This window comes from Mastigoproctus giganteus, chromosome 8 (assembly GCF_048544385.1).
Source record: "Mastigoproctus giganteus isolate SK-2022 chromosome 8, ASM4854438v1, whole genome shotgun sequence".
Classification (NCBI taxonomy): Eukaryota; Metazoa; Arthropoda; class Arachnida; order Uropygi; family Thelyphonidae; genus Mastigoproctus; species Mastigoproctus giganteus.
The window spans coordinates 230,093,960-230,108,521 of NC_143582.1; the positions used below are offsets into that span (position 1 = coordinate 230,093,960).

At 35.9% G+C, this 14,562-nt stretch overlaps 1 protein-coding gene across 2 annotated transcripts in view; it reads right to left on the minus strand.

The window, feature by feature from the left end:
• LOC150082407 (putative ATP-dependent RNA helicase DDX17) overlaps nt 1–14,562 on the minus strand; it is a 151,212-nt gene that overhangs the window by 86,446 nt on the left and 50,204 nt on the right. For both annotated transcript variants that reach the window (XM_090379269.1, XM_090379270.1), the window contains exon 5: nt 2,514–2,579. In XM_090379269.1, coding sequence (XP_090235395.1) covers nt 2,514–2,579 — 66 coding nt within the window. The remainder of the gene's footprint in view (nt 1–2,513; nt 2,580–14,562) is intronic.

Genomic DNA, 14,562 nt, shown 5'->3' on the forward strand with positions numbered 1-14,562 from the left:
TTAGAATTCAATGGGGCTCAATTCATTCAAGGCCTTATACACCTCAATCAGATCACCTCGCAAGTGCCTAGTCTCCAGCCACTGCAATTCACAGAACTCTTAAGCCTCTCTTGGTAAGAGAACCCCTTTCGTTCCCCACACCAATCTTGTTGCCCTTCTCTGTACACACTGAAGCAAATCTACATCCTTCCTAAAATGAGGACTGCAGACCTGTATGCAGTACTCAATGCATGGCCTCACCACTGCCTTATACAAAGGGATAATCACCTTTTCTCTACTACCAAGATTCCTGTATATTATTGACAAAACCCCCATGACCTGCTCTGGCAGCCTGTCTGCATTGCTCAGAAAACTTCATATCTGACAGCAGAATTACTCCCAGGTCTTTTTCATTTTCTATCACCCTAAGTGTAGTACCACACAGTTGGCTGAAATTTTCTAGATCCTGTTGCGGTAGCACACTGCCATTAACAATCCTGCCAACCTTTGTATCATCTGCAAACTTTGACACTAAGCCTGATATACCTTCATTATCATTGATAAATATACAAAACAAGCTCCACCTACACAGATAAGAGACACTCCACTTCTATTCCTAGTACACATAGTTGTTTGCAATCCACAAACAGCTCGTGCAACTTTTCCTTTATTTCATCAGTGTGTTTTATAATATTACGCACAGTAGACTCGCGAATTCCAACATATTGGCCTTATAAACCACGTGTAATTTTTGGCACAATTTGGAATAAAAACTCTTACTAACCAAATTTTGACTCTTATTAAATAAGGTCTGGTATCAATTTATAATTCAAACTAAACAGAATTTCCCACTAATCAAGGATTTGCTGTAACTTATGCATTCCCACAAGCTCAAAATTCGATTGCACACATGTACACAATATTTAATTATGCACAATAGAAAAATAAATCAGCTTGTTTTAAGATGTAAAGTGCTTAACAGATGAGAAACACCTATGGTATTTTGTTGCCTTTCACTTTGTGTTTTATGTTTAAGCAATGTACACCACTAATAGAACACTAAATTTATTTCTCAACTCACCCCCACTCCAGAGATACCAAGCTTATTTTAAAAGAAGTCTTTCTAAAAGGCACTCTGCATCTTAAAACAAGTTGATTTATTTTATTTTTATCGTGCATGGTTAAATATTTACAAAATAAACAAAAAAAATCTCTAGAAAGGAAAAAAAAATAATAATTCACATTTCAGAATTATTCGTTTCTCTGCACTGAACAAATAATTCACATCACAGCCCATTCAAATATTGTGTTCTTGAAAGGCATGCCAAAAAATTACTATCCTCATTTAAAAATCAAAGAAAATTGTTCTAAATTCTGTAATTTAATTTCATTAAAACTGCAATTACACTGCCTTCCAGAAGACGACCACACATGCCTGAGGCCAACATCTCTTTTGGAATGTAGAAAAATTCACCTGAGGTCTTGCAGATATAGACAAAAGTTTTATGCACCTCAAATTATTACATGCATCAGCAGGATGGATATGTATTTAGTTGATTGTATATTTCTTAATGTATTGCTCTCAAAAATTCTGCATCACAAAAAAATCCTTCTGTAATCAGACTTTCTCGATTTCCGATGTGTATTAACTGGATAACTAACTTTTTTTTTTCGGTTCCAATACTCTTAAGTACTCAAATATAATTTAAGTACTCTTAAATATAGCACATACTACTCAATCAATATTTGCAACTTTTGTGACTAAGCAGCTGCAGAGCATAATTTTTCTTACAGATATTTTCTTTTTACAAAATTAAGTTAGCACTTCACTACTTTCAGACAAGTCATGAGGAGGAATAAAAGGAATATTAAATTATTGTAAATACAATATTCTTCAAGTTTAATATCAGTATTCTTAAGCATTACAACCTTCCAAATTTATATGCAATCATTACACATCTAAATGTTCACAATCATTATGCAATGTTTATAAAGTATAACACTTTAGTTTAACAGATACCTGTGCAGGTTAAAGTGCACTTTTTAATTAGAAAAAATTAATTTCCTTAAGCCATTTTTGTACGGCAAACAAATTTTTGTCATCAGCTGCACAAACAGATACTGTGTTATATTTAAATACAATGGCTGGTCAATCATGCTCCTTTCATAAATTGGCAGGTATCCCAAGAGTTTGTTATGTGAGCCATAAAGCACTTGAATGATGGCATCCTTGGCAAAATATGTACAGAACCACTTTACAGATGACCGATTTGGTCGCCTGTAAAGTTTCATGTCTGTCATGAGCGTGCGCGCGCGCGCACGCACGCACACACACTGAAACTATAAAACTCAAAAACAGTCTGTACATGTTTTGCATTCCTGTCTTATAAAATAAAAAAAAAATAAGTTCAGGCTGCAGACAATGTGTGGACTGTTCAGGCTGCAGACACGTGTGGTACTCAAAAAGTCAGCAACATCATATAACAAAAAAAATAAAGAAATTTTTACTTTACAAACTTGAGGAAGGAACTTACAATTGGTCCATCTCCATTTTGAAGTCGTGCCTGGTGATTGATATGAACAATAGCTGGAAGTATATACTAAAAGAAAAATTAAGCTATTAACAGTGGATTATTCTGAACACACAAGTTATAGAACATCTGAATCATTATTAAACTAATCTTATTTTTTTTAATTTTCTTTACTTCTGAAATTAATACCAACCAACCCATACTTACCTTATCAACATTTAATCTTGTAAAATACAATGTCAAAAATTGCAGGCAGTGCAAAATTAGAACTAATTTCACGAAGGTATTAAATTCTATAATTCTGAACAAAAGTGCACAGGACTCCATCTTAAATATATTACTTACTTTGAATAATAATAACAATAGGTGGTAAATCCAACCCAAGCCTTGAATGGATTTACTATTATTTTCCTTATCTTGAGATTGGCAAACTCACAGGAACCTTATTTTTTTTGATAGATGTCATAAAAAATGAAAGCTATACAGAGGGTAGATGGTTAATCATCATCATCAGCCGTTTTCAATCCACTGCAGGATGAAGGCCTCTCCAGCAACTTTCCAGTTCCTTCTGTTTTGAGCACTGGCCATCCATTTACTACCCACAAACTAATGAATTTCATCTATCCATCTCCGCTTTTGTCTTCCAGGTTTTCTTCTAGCTCCTCTTGGGTACCATTCTGTTATTTTCTTAGTCCATCTGTCATCATATCTTCGAGCTATGTGTCCTGCCCAAGACCATTTTAGTTCTTTAGTTTTGATAAGAATGTCCTTTACTTGAGTTTGCTGCCTAATCCATGTGTTTCTCTTCTTATCTAACAGTCTGATTCCCAATATAATTCGTTCCATTCTTCGCTGTGTAGTTCTTAGCTTCTCTTCCATTCTTTTGGTGAGTGCCCAAGTTCCACTTCCATAAGTCATGGTGGGGAGTATAATACATTGATTCATTATTTTACATTTCAGACAAACTGGGATATTGCTCTTCAGTATGTGACTATATTTCTTGAATGCTATCCATCCAAAATTTATTCTTCTCTTGACTTCCAGCCATTTATCATTATTACAGCTAATAACTTGTCCCAGATAAGTATGACTCCACCTTTTCAATTAGTGCTCCTTCAATCATTATTTCCCTTTCCGTGGCATACTTGTTCATCATTACTTTTGTTTTAGCCATATTTATCTTTAGTCCAAAATCCTTACTAACTGTGCATAACTGATTAAGATTTTCCTCTAATTCTTTGGGATCGTGGCTTATGACCACAATGTCATCTGCAAATCGTAAATGGTTTAGGTACTCTCCGTTCACATTGACTCCTTTCTGCGACCAGTCTAATCTTCTGAAAGCTTCCTCAAGGGCAGCAGTAAACAGCTTCGGAGATATGTCTCCTTGTCGAACTCCTTTCTCGATTTTAAATTTGCTATTGTCTTTGTCTAGTCTAATAAAGGATATAGCACTCTCATATATTTTCTTCAAAATCATAATATATGGAGTATCTATGCCTTGTCTTTCCAGTGCCCGAAACATTGCCTTATGCTGTATGGAGTCAAATGCCTTTTCATAATCTACAAATGCCAGGCATAATGGTGTTTTATATTCATTTGCTTTCTCCATTAGCTGTGATATTACGTGAAGGTGATCCATAGTTGAGAATCCTGTCCTAAAGCCAGCTTGCTCTTTCGGTTGATTCTCATCAAGTATTCTTTCTAATCTGTTAGTAATGACCCTTGTGAACAACTTGTAGATATGGGATAACAAGCTAATTGGTTTATAATTTCCAATTTCTGATTTATTTCCTTTCTTATGCAGCAAAACTATGATTGCATTATTCCACTGCTTAGGCATCACACCTTTTCTAATGCACTTTGTGAAGAGCCTTGCCAGTTTTTGTGTTATGTCTCTTCCTCCCAATTTTAAAAACTCTACAGTAACTTCATCTTCCCCCGGGGCTTTCCGATTCTTCATTTTCTTCAATGCATGTTCTACCTCATCAGGAAGAATATCGGGTATTTCGTATGTGTTGCTACTTTGCAATCCATCTTCCCCACTGCTGGTATCATTCCCTCGCTCCTTGTATAATTCTCTATAGTAGTCTTCTGCTATTTGAATTATGCCTTCTCTGCTGTTTATAAGTACACCATCGCTATTCTTCAGTTTCAGTATCATTTGTCTTTCTGTATTACTGCTCATGGCTGCTGATTTAAATCCTTTGTTTTCCCTTAATGCTTGTTCTACTTTTCTTGTGTTAAATCTTCTTATGTCCTCTCTGAGTCTCTTTCTAATGGCTTTGCATAACTCAGTATACTCAATTTTCTCCCTGTCAGTGTTTTTCTTGCTCTTCATTTGTCGTCTTTGGTTCATCATAACAAGTGTTTCTTGACTAATTTTTTCTTCTTTGGATTTCTGTTTCCCTATAGGTTTCTTGGGCTTTATCACTTTCAGAAAGTTGTAATATTCCTCGTCGATATCTTGGTCCTGAGCAGTCTGCAGAAGCTCAAACTTGTTCTTAAGTTCCAGTACATACTGCTTTTTCTCCTCCTCTGTTATTTCAAAGACCTTTGTATTATTTACTCGAGTCAGTTTTTTCCTTTCCTTTCCTACATCTATATCAAGTGTACATCTTACCATTCTGTGATCACTTCCAACATTTACCTTATTCAGGACGGTAACATCATTCACAATATATCTTCTGTTAGTAAGGATGAAGTCGATTTCATTAGTTGTTAATCAATTTGGACTCTTCCGTGTCCACTTTCTGTTCACCCTTTTCTTGAAAAAGTGTTCATTACTGACAGTCCTTGAGATTCTGCAAATTCCACAAGTCTTTCACCTCTTATTTCTTTCAACCAATTCCAAAATTTCCTATAGTTCCTCTTTCTGCGCTGTTTTGCCTTTTTCCAACCTTAGCATTGAAGTCCCCCGTAATAATAGTGTAGTGGGTTTTCTGCTCATCTAGAAGACTCAATTTCAGTGTACATTTCTTCAACCTCTTCATCATCATGGCTGGATGTTGGTGCATAAATCATTATAATCTTTAGCTTGTACCTCTTAGAAATCTTAAATATTAGTCTTGACACCCTTGGTGATGTACTTTTGAATTCCAAAATGTTGTTTTTAAAATCTTTATGGACCACAAACCCAACTCCACCTTCACTCCTTTCACTGTTTCCATTGGTGTACAGCAGATTTCCACTTGATAAACTTATAAGTGATTCATTTCTTCTTGTTTCAGCCAAACCGATGATATTCCAATTCACATTTTCTAATTCCTTTTCCAGCTCTAATATCCTGTCTTCACCGATGAGTGATCGTACGATGGTTAATAATTAAATTTTAATATATCAATAAATGCAATGACAGCCGTACAACTTCATAAACAAACCATTCCGTTGGGAAAAAATAATTTTAAAATTTGGCCTCTGGCTTAAAACCTGACAAAAAAAAAAAAAAAAAAAAAACTGTGACAATCTCCCTCCCCTCCCTCCAAGTTACTTATAACCCAGTTTGAGAAACCCAAGTTAATGGACATAACTACAAAAACACTATCTTCCTTCCAGCACTTCAGTTCTGATTTCATCATCAACCAGTGCTTCTGGCCTTGGTGTTTTTCACAACCTTGCTACCTCAATAAGAGAAACAAAATTTCCGTATCTCAATCTTTTCATTTTCTTCAGTGGTGTTGTCACTCCATTTAGCAAATCAAAGGATTTTAATACTTCTAAAGTATCCTTCTCAGCCCTATTCTGAGAGTTTTAAATAAATGCCAAAACATTTTTCCATTTTCCTGATACTTGTTTTTCATTATCTTCACCAAAATGTATCTTTAACCTCAGCCACACGTATCTTTACCTCTTAACTTTATAGTGTGTGCATGCGCATGCACACACTGATCACCAAACTGTCTCAACTAAATGTCTGAATATGCCTGTAGGGATCTGTAGCCATGTGCCTGCAAGGCTTTCTTCAGTGTCAGAACAGATGATAGTTGCATGTCCACACACCTCACTTCTCATTCCAAAACCCCACAGGTGTTCTGGATTGAGGTCAGACAAATTTGGAGGCCAATTAAGATGGGCCTCCAATCTTCACTGTTGTTCCGTGAACCACTCATGCATAATGCAGACCCAGTGACATGGCACATTAGTCTTCGAATGATCCCTCTTCTGTCCATGGGGGGAACTGCAACACAGCAGGGTGCACAAGGTTTCCTAAGAGCTGCCAGGAGACCTAATCAGTGAAATATTGGTCCATAATGCACAAACATGTCCCATGATAAGCAATCACTGCCACCTGTCCTATGGATAGTGAGCACCATGGTCAATGGTGCTAGAGACACATTGCTTGCACCACATGAAGGTGGCTGTTGGCATGTTGCACCATGTATTGGACTCGGCCATTCACCACACTTGTTTCCAGTCCTCTGGTGTCCAACCACCGTGTCACCGACACGGTGGTTGGACACCCAGCATTTGCCATCAATGATGATCAGCAGTGAAGAGGGGAGGGGTGTCCCTTGGATAGTCTGCTGTGGAACCATATACATTTGAGTGTTTCGTACATCATTTGGGGCATTGTTCTTGCATTCCCAATATATATATATATGTATTTTTTTTATTTATTTATTTTTTTTTTGTTAGTTGGCACGTCAGCTTCTGTGGCCATAATGTGGCCCCAAACCTTTTGCATTTTACTCTGATCCAAACCAGAGGCAGGATTCAAACCCACAACCTTTGAGTTGCCAGGCAGGCACTTTACCCACCTGGCTAGCACAATCGGCTCCAAATACTGTATTGCAAGGGTGGCCCACAAGTCGATCACGGCTTTAATTTCGGTCGATCACGATGAATTTTGAACATATATAAAATATAGATTAGTCAAAATTTATATATTATTATTTATTATGCACCCCACTGCATACACTTATTACAAATCCATTGAACCACATGACTACCCTTGTCGCACGCAGCAGCTAGGCTTGTCTAGTGCACAGTAGTACTACTCTGTGGTCTAGTGGAAATTCGTGCAATTACGTTGTGGAGAGAATAGTGCGTGTGTCAAATTCTTATTTAGCTTACTTAATATTATAACTGGACAGTACTTATGTTTATTTAATATCCCTTGATTTAAAATGAATACTACGAAAAAGAATAAAACGTTTCGTTTTCATCAAGAGTGGGAACTAGAATACTTTTTGTAATGATAAAAGAAAAATGTTGTTGTTTGATTTTCAATGCTTCTGTGGCTAGACTCAAAAAAGGAAATTCAGAAAGGCACTTCAATGCACTCCATGTTGGGCTCCCTTACCGCTTTCAATATTTATTAACGATATTAATATCTTTATGGTAAATACCAATTGGATTTTCCGCCTAAATAGTGACCTTAGAAAAAATAAATTAAAAGAACTTAAATCCAGATTATTCGCACAACAAAATTTCTTCATGACACCTAATTTACAATCTAAAGCAGTAACTGTAGCATCATTTAAAGTAGGCGCCTCCGTAGCCAGGTGGGCAGGAGCAGCAGTGCGTAGCACACGCTTCTTGATTAGACCGGGGTTCGAGCCCGTGACCACCAAATACGGAGGATGCGGAAAGGTCAGGGAACGACCACCGCATACCATGGAGCAATATGGCCTTAGTTGCTAATGCTCCTAAAAAAACAAACAACAACATCATTTAAAGTGAGTCATCTCCTTGAAAAAAATACAAACTATTTTCTGATGGTCAATTCATCAAAGACGCATTTTTAGAAATAAGATTCTCTTTTTGAAAATTTTAAGAACAAAAATGAAATTAAAAGTGCTCTTCGAGATTTGCAATTATCTCAAAATACTGTGATACAAAGCATCGAAAAAATGAGTGAAAATGTGAGCAAACAATTGCGTGCTCATATTGCTAGCGGTGTGTCCTTTTCTTTACAACTGGATGAATTTACAGACAGTTCGATTTTATTCAAACGGTTTTCGATGATTCTGCCACTACAGTAGAACTGCTGGGTATGGTTTCGTTAAAAGAAAGAACTAGAGGTCTTGATATATTTAACGCATTCAAAAATTTTATTGAAAAAATTAAATTACCACTATTTAAGCTTGTATCAATAACAGATAGAGTCAAAGCAATGACAGGGCATCTTAACGGATTCATCGCATTGTGCCAAAAGCATGGTGAAAACCCACTGTATCAACTACCAAAAGATTAAATTCTAAGTGTTATGGACATAGCTTTCAAAATCGTGAATTCCAGAGGATAATCTCTTCAAAGGAGACTTTTCAAAATGCAACTCGATGAGAATGAAACAAATCTGATATTACACACATATGTCAGGTGTTTGAGTCGGAGTAAGTTTCTACAGAGATTTCGAAATTTGCTGAATGAAATTTAAAAAAGAAATTGTTAATCAAAGGGGAGATGATTATCAGCAGCTACAAAATACAAAGTGGTTGTGTGGTCTAGCTTTTTTGGCAGATTTTACCAGTAAATTAAGTGATCTGAATTTGGAATTACAAGGAAAAAATAAAAATGTGGGTGGCATGATTAGTAATATTTCTGCATATAAATATCAATTTTTGGCAATAGCTAAGGATCTCAAAGAAAAATTATTTTGCAAATATGCAAGTTCATTTGCAAAAATATCCCGTTTTTGAATTTAATAGTAAGAAATATGTTTCTGAAATTGAAGAAGTTGTGGATGACTTTGAAACAACTGAAGACAGTGTTCAAGATATTTCTTATCTATTTAATGTCGACTTAGATACGAAACAAATTGAAGGAAAAAAAAACGCAGAGATTTTTTACATGGAGAAAATATTACTTGAAAATGAAATTATTACACTGCAAAACAATATCTTCCTAAAAGCCAGATCATCAAAAAAAGACTTTTGGAAATGTTTGCTGACAAAGTACCCAAATGTAAAAAACATGCAGTGAACTTTTAAATTCCTGTTTTGGTTCCACATATGTAGAAAAAAAAAAAAAAAAAAAAAAGAGAGAGAGAGAGAGAGAGAGAGAGCCGCTCTATTCTTACGGACTTGTATACAGAAGTTTCTTTACAGTTCGGCTTATCACAGTATATTCCCGATTTTGAAAGCTTAGCAGATGACATGACGACACAAACTTCGCATAAATTAAAAATTTAAATACATGTGAATTTAAAATAATAATTCTGAATTTTATTTAAATTTAAAGAATGTTTTTCAATATGTGTTGATTAACTTTTTTTAACCATGTGCAATGAAATTCTTGAGATGGTAGATCACGGCACATTTTGAAGAAAAAAGTAGATTGCGTCACAAATTAAGTTGGCCACCCCTGCTGTATTGCAATTTCAATACAGTATTGGGATCCACCTTGCATAACCTTGTTCAGACACATCAGCAACCTAGACCATATATTGCACCATAAATAGTAAGGTCTGTAAATTGCACGTGCTCTGTCATTTATTTGCTATTTACTGGTTGATAAACTGATTTTCATGCTACCCACACCTCAGACCAACTAACTCGGCCACATTGTAAAAAAAGGCCTATAAGAATTAGTGTCACTGACTAGATTCAAACTCTGATCTTTTCCACCCAGGAAAAGATATGTTGGGAGGACAGTGATTATACTAGCTGTACTATCCCTGATGGCCTTGCATAATCCTTTAAGGTTCTGTAAGTAGGAGGAGGTTTGGCCTATTCAACACCATTCTTGATATACCTTAACTATAGTAGGCCATGAGCAACGCATAAGCTCCCACAATCATGACCCCTTTGAAACTCCACTATCTTTACTACATCCTATAACTGCTACTTTATCACAAAGTTGTTCGTTTTATTTTTACTGCGAGCTATGTGACATAGTCCAATACAGGTAGGGTGGACATAATTCAGTGATCATGGTGTGTGTGTGTGTGTGTGTGTGTGTTGTAAATTAAATTAGATTGGTAGTAAAATTATATACATCATAACAGGCAGCATTAGCACATCCCACAAAACATTGTCTAGAACATAATTTAAGTAGGACAGTAGAAAGGAAAAGCTGTAAAAAGTGAATAGATATAAAACCAATAAGAAAAAAAGGAGAGAGAATTCAGAAGAACAATGTGGAGAGAATATATAGTAAAAATTCTGAATATTTTATATTAAAAGTAAATATACCATAAATTAAATAGTCAATAAAGAATAAATTTAGATTGCCAACCCATAGTAATGCAAGGCCAAATAATGTGAAGTATCATGATATTGAAACTGTAAACTACACACAAAAAAATAAATAAAATAAAACAGATGACCATTTTGTCACTTACCATCAGAAGGCTATGAGACAATAGTTGCTGCCTTCTGATGCACTTCACAAATAGAAAAAGACAAACTAATGTCACTGTGCCATACAATAGGCCTGCAGAACAGTGGCAGTAATGTTTGCAGTCCACATTTACCTTCTTTATTTCTTCTGATTCCTGTGAGCTGATTGGTTGCTGACCAGTTCATGCGGTCTTCTATTCTCGTTTTACTTCTGGTTTTTTATTTTACTTCAATTCACTCTCTTGTTGGCAGTTTGGACTAGCAGCCATGTAAGGTGTTTAGTCCTCGTCTTTATTTCATTACTGCACAAGGGCATAATTTCAGGAATAAATTTATAACTACTCTTCAACTAATCTGTATTCATCCTCTCTTGTATGAATACAGATTAGTTGTTATATAATACTTTTATATTATATCGATTAGTTCTTCTAGTTACACTTATTTGCCACAAGTTTCTTCAGGGGGGGGGACAGACTATTAGCTTAACTAGAACCGCAGGCAGAGGTGAAAGTGATTCTTGCACTGCTACTATTGGTACAACTATTGTTTTTTTTTTTTTTAATTTCATAATATTCAATGCCTTTTTGAAATGATGGTGGAGGAAGGCATTTCCATCATTTCAAAAACAAGCATTGAATATTATGAATTTAAAAAACTTAGACAACAACCTTGATATAAACAACATAATTGTAGGTTGATTGCTTATTACTTTCAGGCCTGTACATAAGGTATAGTCATACCCTCTAGCCTCTGATGTGCCTCACGGCATAGAAAGCTTGTGCCCACGGATTGGGTAACTATGGGGATATTTTGTTTTGTTATGTCCTGCTTACTGTTTTGTCTTATTTTTATATTTCTTCACTGGCACTGTTCAGTCCAATATTTGCAATACCAATACTGACTTAAACACACAAGTGAAGTTGACAGCTTATATAAATTCAATAAAATAAGAAATGGGAAGTTTTTTTGTTTTTTTTTATGCTGTATGCTTGCTTTCTTGCATCACATACCTCTACTAATCAATTTGGGACAGATTAAGTCAACCATAATAAGACATTCTCACTCGCTTGCCAATTCCATTTGCACATAGACTTGTTATATTCTTCACAATCTGGTCTGTAGACTATAACCACTCTCATTATACCTTTGCTTCCTACTAACTTACACCAGAATCTGTGCTGGCATACCTCAGCAAAAGTTCTTTTTGCACTCAGGCTGCTTTTGATAAGAAGCATGACACCCCCCCCTCCTACCTTCCCTAAATACATCATACATACCATAGTGGAACTCATCATCCTCAATTCCTGGGTGGCACCACGTGTTTATTAGCCCTACTATGTCAGCATTAGATGTCCTAAACCAAGGGTTCAAATTTAGCCATTTTCCCCTCCCTCTCTTTTACTGTAGACACAGTTAAGACTAAGTATCCTATAGTTTACTACCCTGACACACCCCTTGAAGTTACTTAGGCATGTTTCCCTGTCTTTCACATTCTGCTCATTTGAAACATTGCTACACTCAGAACACCTTGCCAAAATTGGCTTTTGTGGTAACAAACAAGAATTTCTGATGTTAGTGTAAACATTATTTTGACCCATATCATCAGACAAACACGTTCATAATAATTACGCAATACATCAGCTGATGTTATAAATAGTGTTATGTTTATTAAAATAAAATTCCAATAAAAACCGACTGTACAATATACCATATTTTCCGGCTTATAAGAAGCGGTTTTTTTTTCATGAAGGAATACTTCGTAAAAATCACCCTGCGTCTTATATGGTCAATGTCATATTAGGCCTAAAGACTACCGGCAATGCATTTTCGATGACGCAGTGCCAGTAAACTGAGTTCTGAAAACTTCCCTTTGAAATTCACACCAATTTTACTTAAGATTTATCTGTTGAAATATATTTTTAACAATTATCAGTGGTTACAATCTATGGCAACAATACATACCAGTAATCTTCTTTTCGTGGAAAACTTGTTGAAATCTGTGTGATATGAATCTCACAATCAGACGTAAGTAAAAACTTGTTTCATTTTCCCATGTGTTTGCTTCCTCTATAATATGATCTTGCACTTTTATGGTATGGTGGGCTAATTAGACTGGATCGGAATTTTTCAATTCCAACCGTCTTTTACAAAGAGAAAGTGATGCCCGTATTTGTTTTAGGGTGAGTAAGAATTTCTGTTACGTTACTTCTGTCAGCTTTTTTCAGAAACAAACATTTCATTATTGGTTGAACATTTACCCAAGCGTATACCATTATTTTGAGAAAAATATATTACCATATTTCATTTTATTATTATTTTCTCCAAAATATTATTTTTATTATTTTGGAGAAGTTCCCGCTCCCCCAAAAATGTGGCCAAAACTAGAGTGCTTTTTATAAGCCGGAAAATACGGTAATATGAATTTAAACTGCAAAGAATTATTTACAATAAAACAATGTAGATGAAACAAGATGATAAGAGCACTAAAATAACCGTAGCTTTCAGAGGCATCTGCCTCCTTTTCAGCAGTAAGGCTTGTCGTACGGCACATCCTTAAATATCAGCAGGCTCATGGTTCTCAGCACGTGGTTCCACAGGAGCATGGGCTCCCCATCTGCACTGGAACCGGAAATGGCTTTTGATAAGAAGCATGATATTTCCGGTTCCAGTGAACATGGGGAGAGCGCTACCCATGCTCCTGTGGAACCACATGCTGAGAACCGTGAGCCTGCTGATATTTAAGGATGTGCCGTATGACAAGCCTTACTGCTGAAAAGGAGGCGGATGCCTCTGAAAGCTACGGTTATTTTAGCACTTTTATCATCTTGTGTTTCATCTACATTGTTTTATTGTAAATAATTCTTTGCAGTTGAAATTCATATTATATTGTAGTCAGTTTTTATTGGAATTTTAATTTATTTTTTATTTACAACATTATTTTAATAAACATAACACTGTTCCCCATTGGTCCATAAGCAGTTCCACTGCAAGCAACTAGGGCTAGGCCAACTATTAGGATTGAAATGGAAAGACTTTAAGACTGACATTTGTGCATCTTTTCACTACCGTTTATTATTGATTAGGAAATATCCTATGGCACCGACCGCAACTTACAAATACATGTTACCTTATGGGAATGTGACGCTCACTTAGCGCGGATTCACTTAGCGCTCCGTTTTTCCGGAACGAATTATCAGCGTTAAGCAAGGGTCACCTGTATTTATAACATCGGTTGGTGTATTGCATAATTATTATGAATATGAATATTCCCAACCCCAGAGGCCTATTTGAAGACACATATATTACCCTTCTCAAACCTTACTAGCAGTTAACCTTACTTAACTCCCCAATGATACTGGCATAATCCTGTGTTCAAAATGAATACCATCTCTACAGAATAGATACCTTCTACCTGCAAGTACAGGCCATGCTGATAAAAATTCCCCCCCAGATTCCCTCAAGTTTTCAGTTAATCCACAAGGTTTCCTCCTACTGTGCCAGGACAGAATTTCAGACACATACACATTCAGAACTAACTCACGGCATTTATTCAGCATGGTCCTAAATCTATCCAACATATGATCAGGTTGTATTCATTTAATATCCTTAGTCTCCACATGAATAATAATGCTATCTTTACCCCCTTAAAATCTGACTACCTGCTGGTAACATCAGTCATTACTGCTCCCAGCAACACAGACCAGAACATGCCCTAGTTCTGGTCCACCTATCTTTATTACAAGAAATATTACCTGTTTCCCTGACAACAG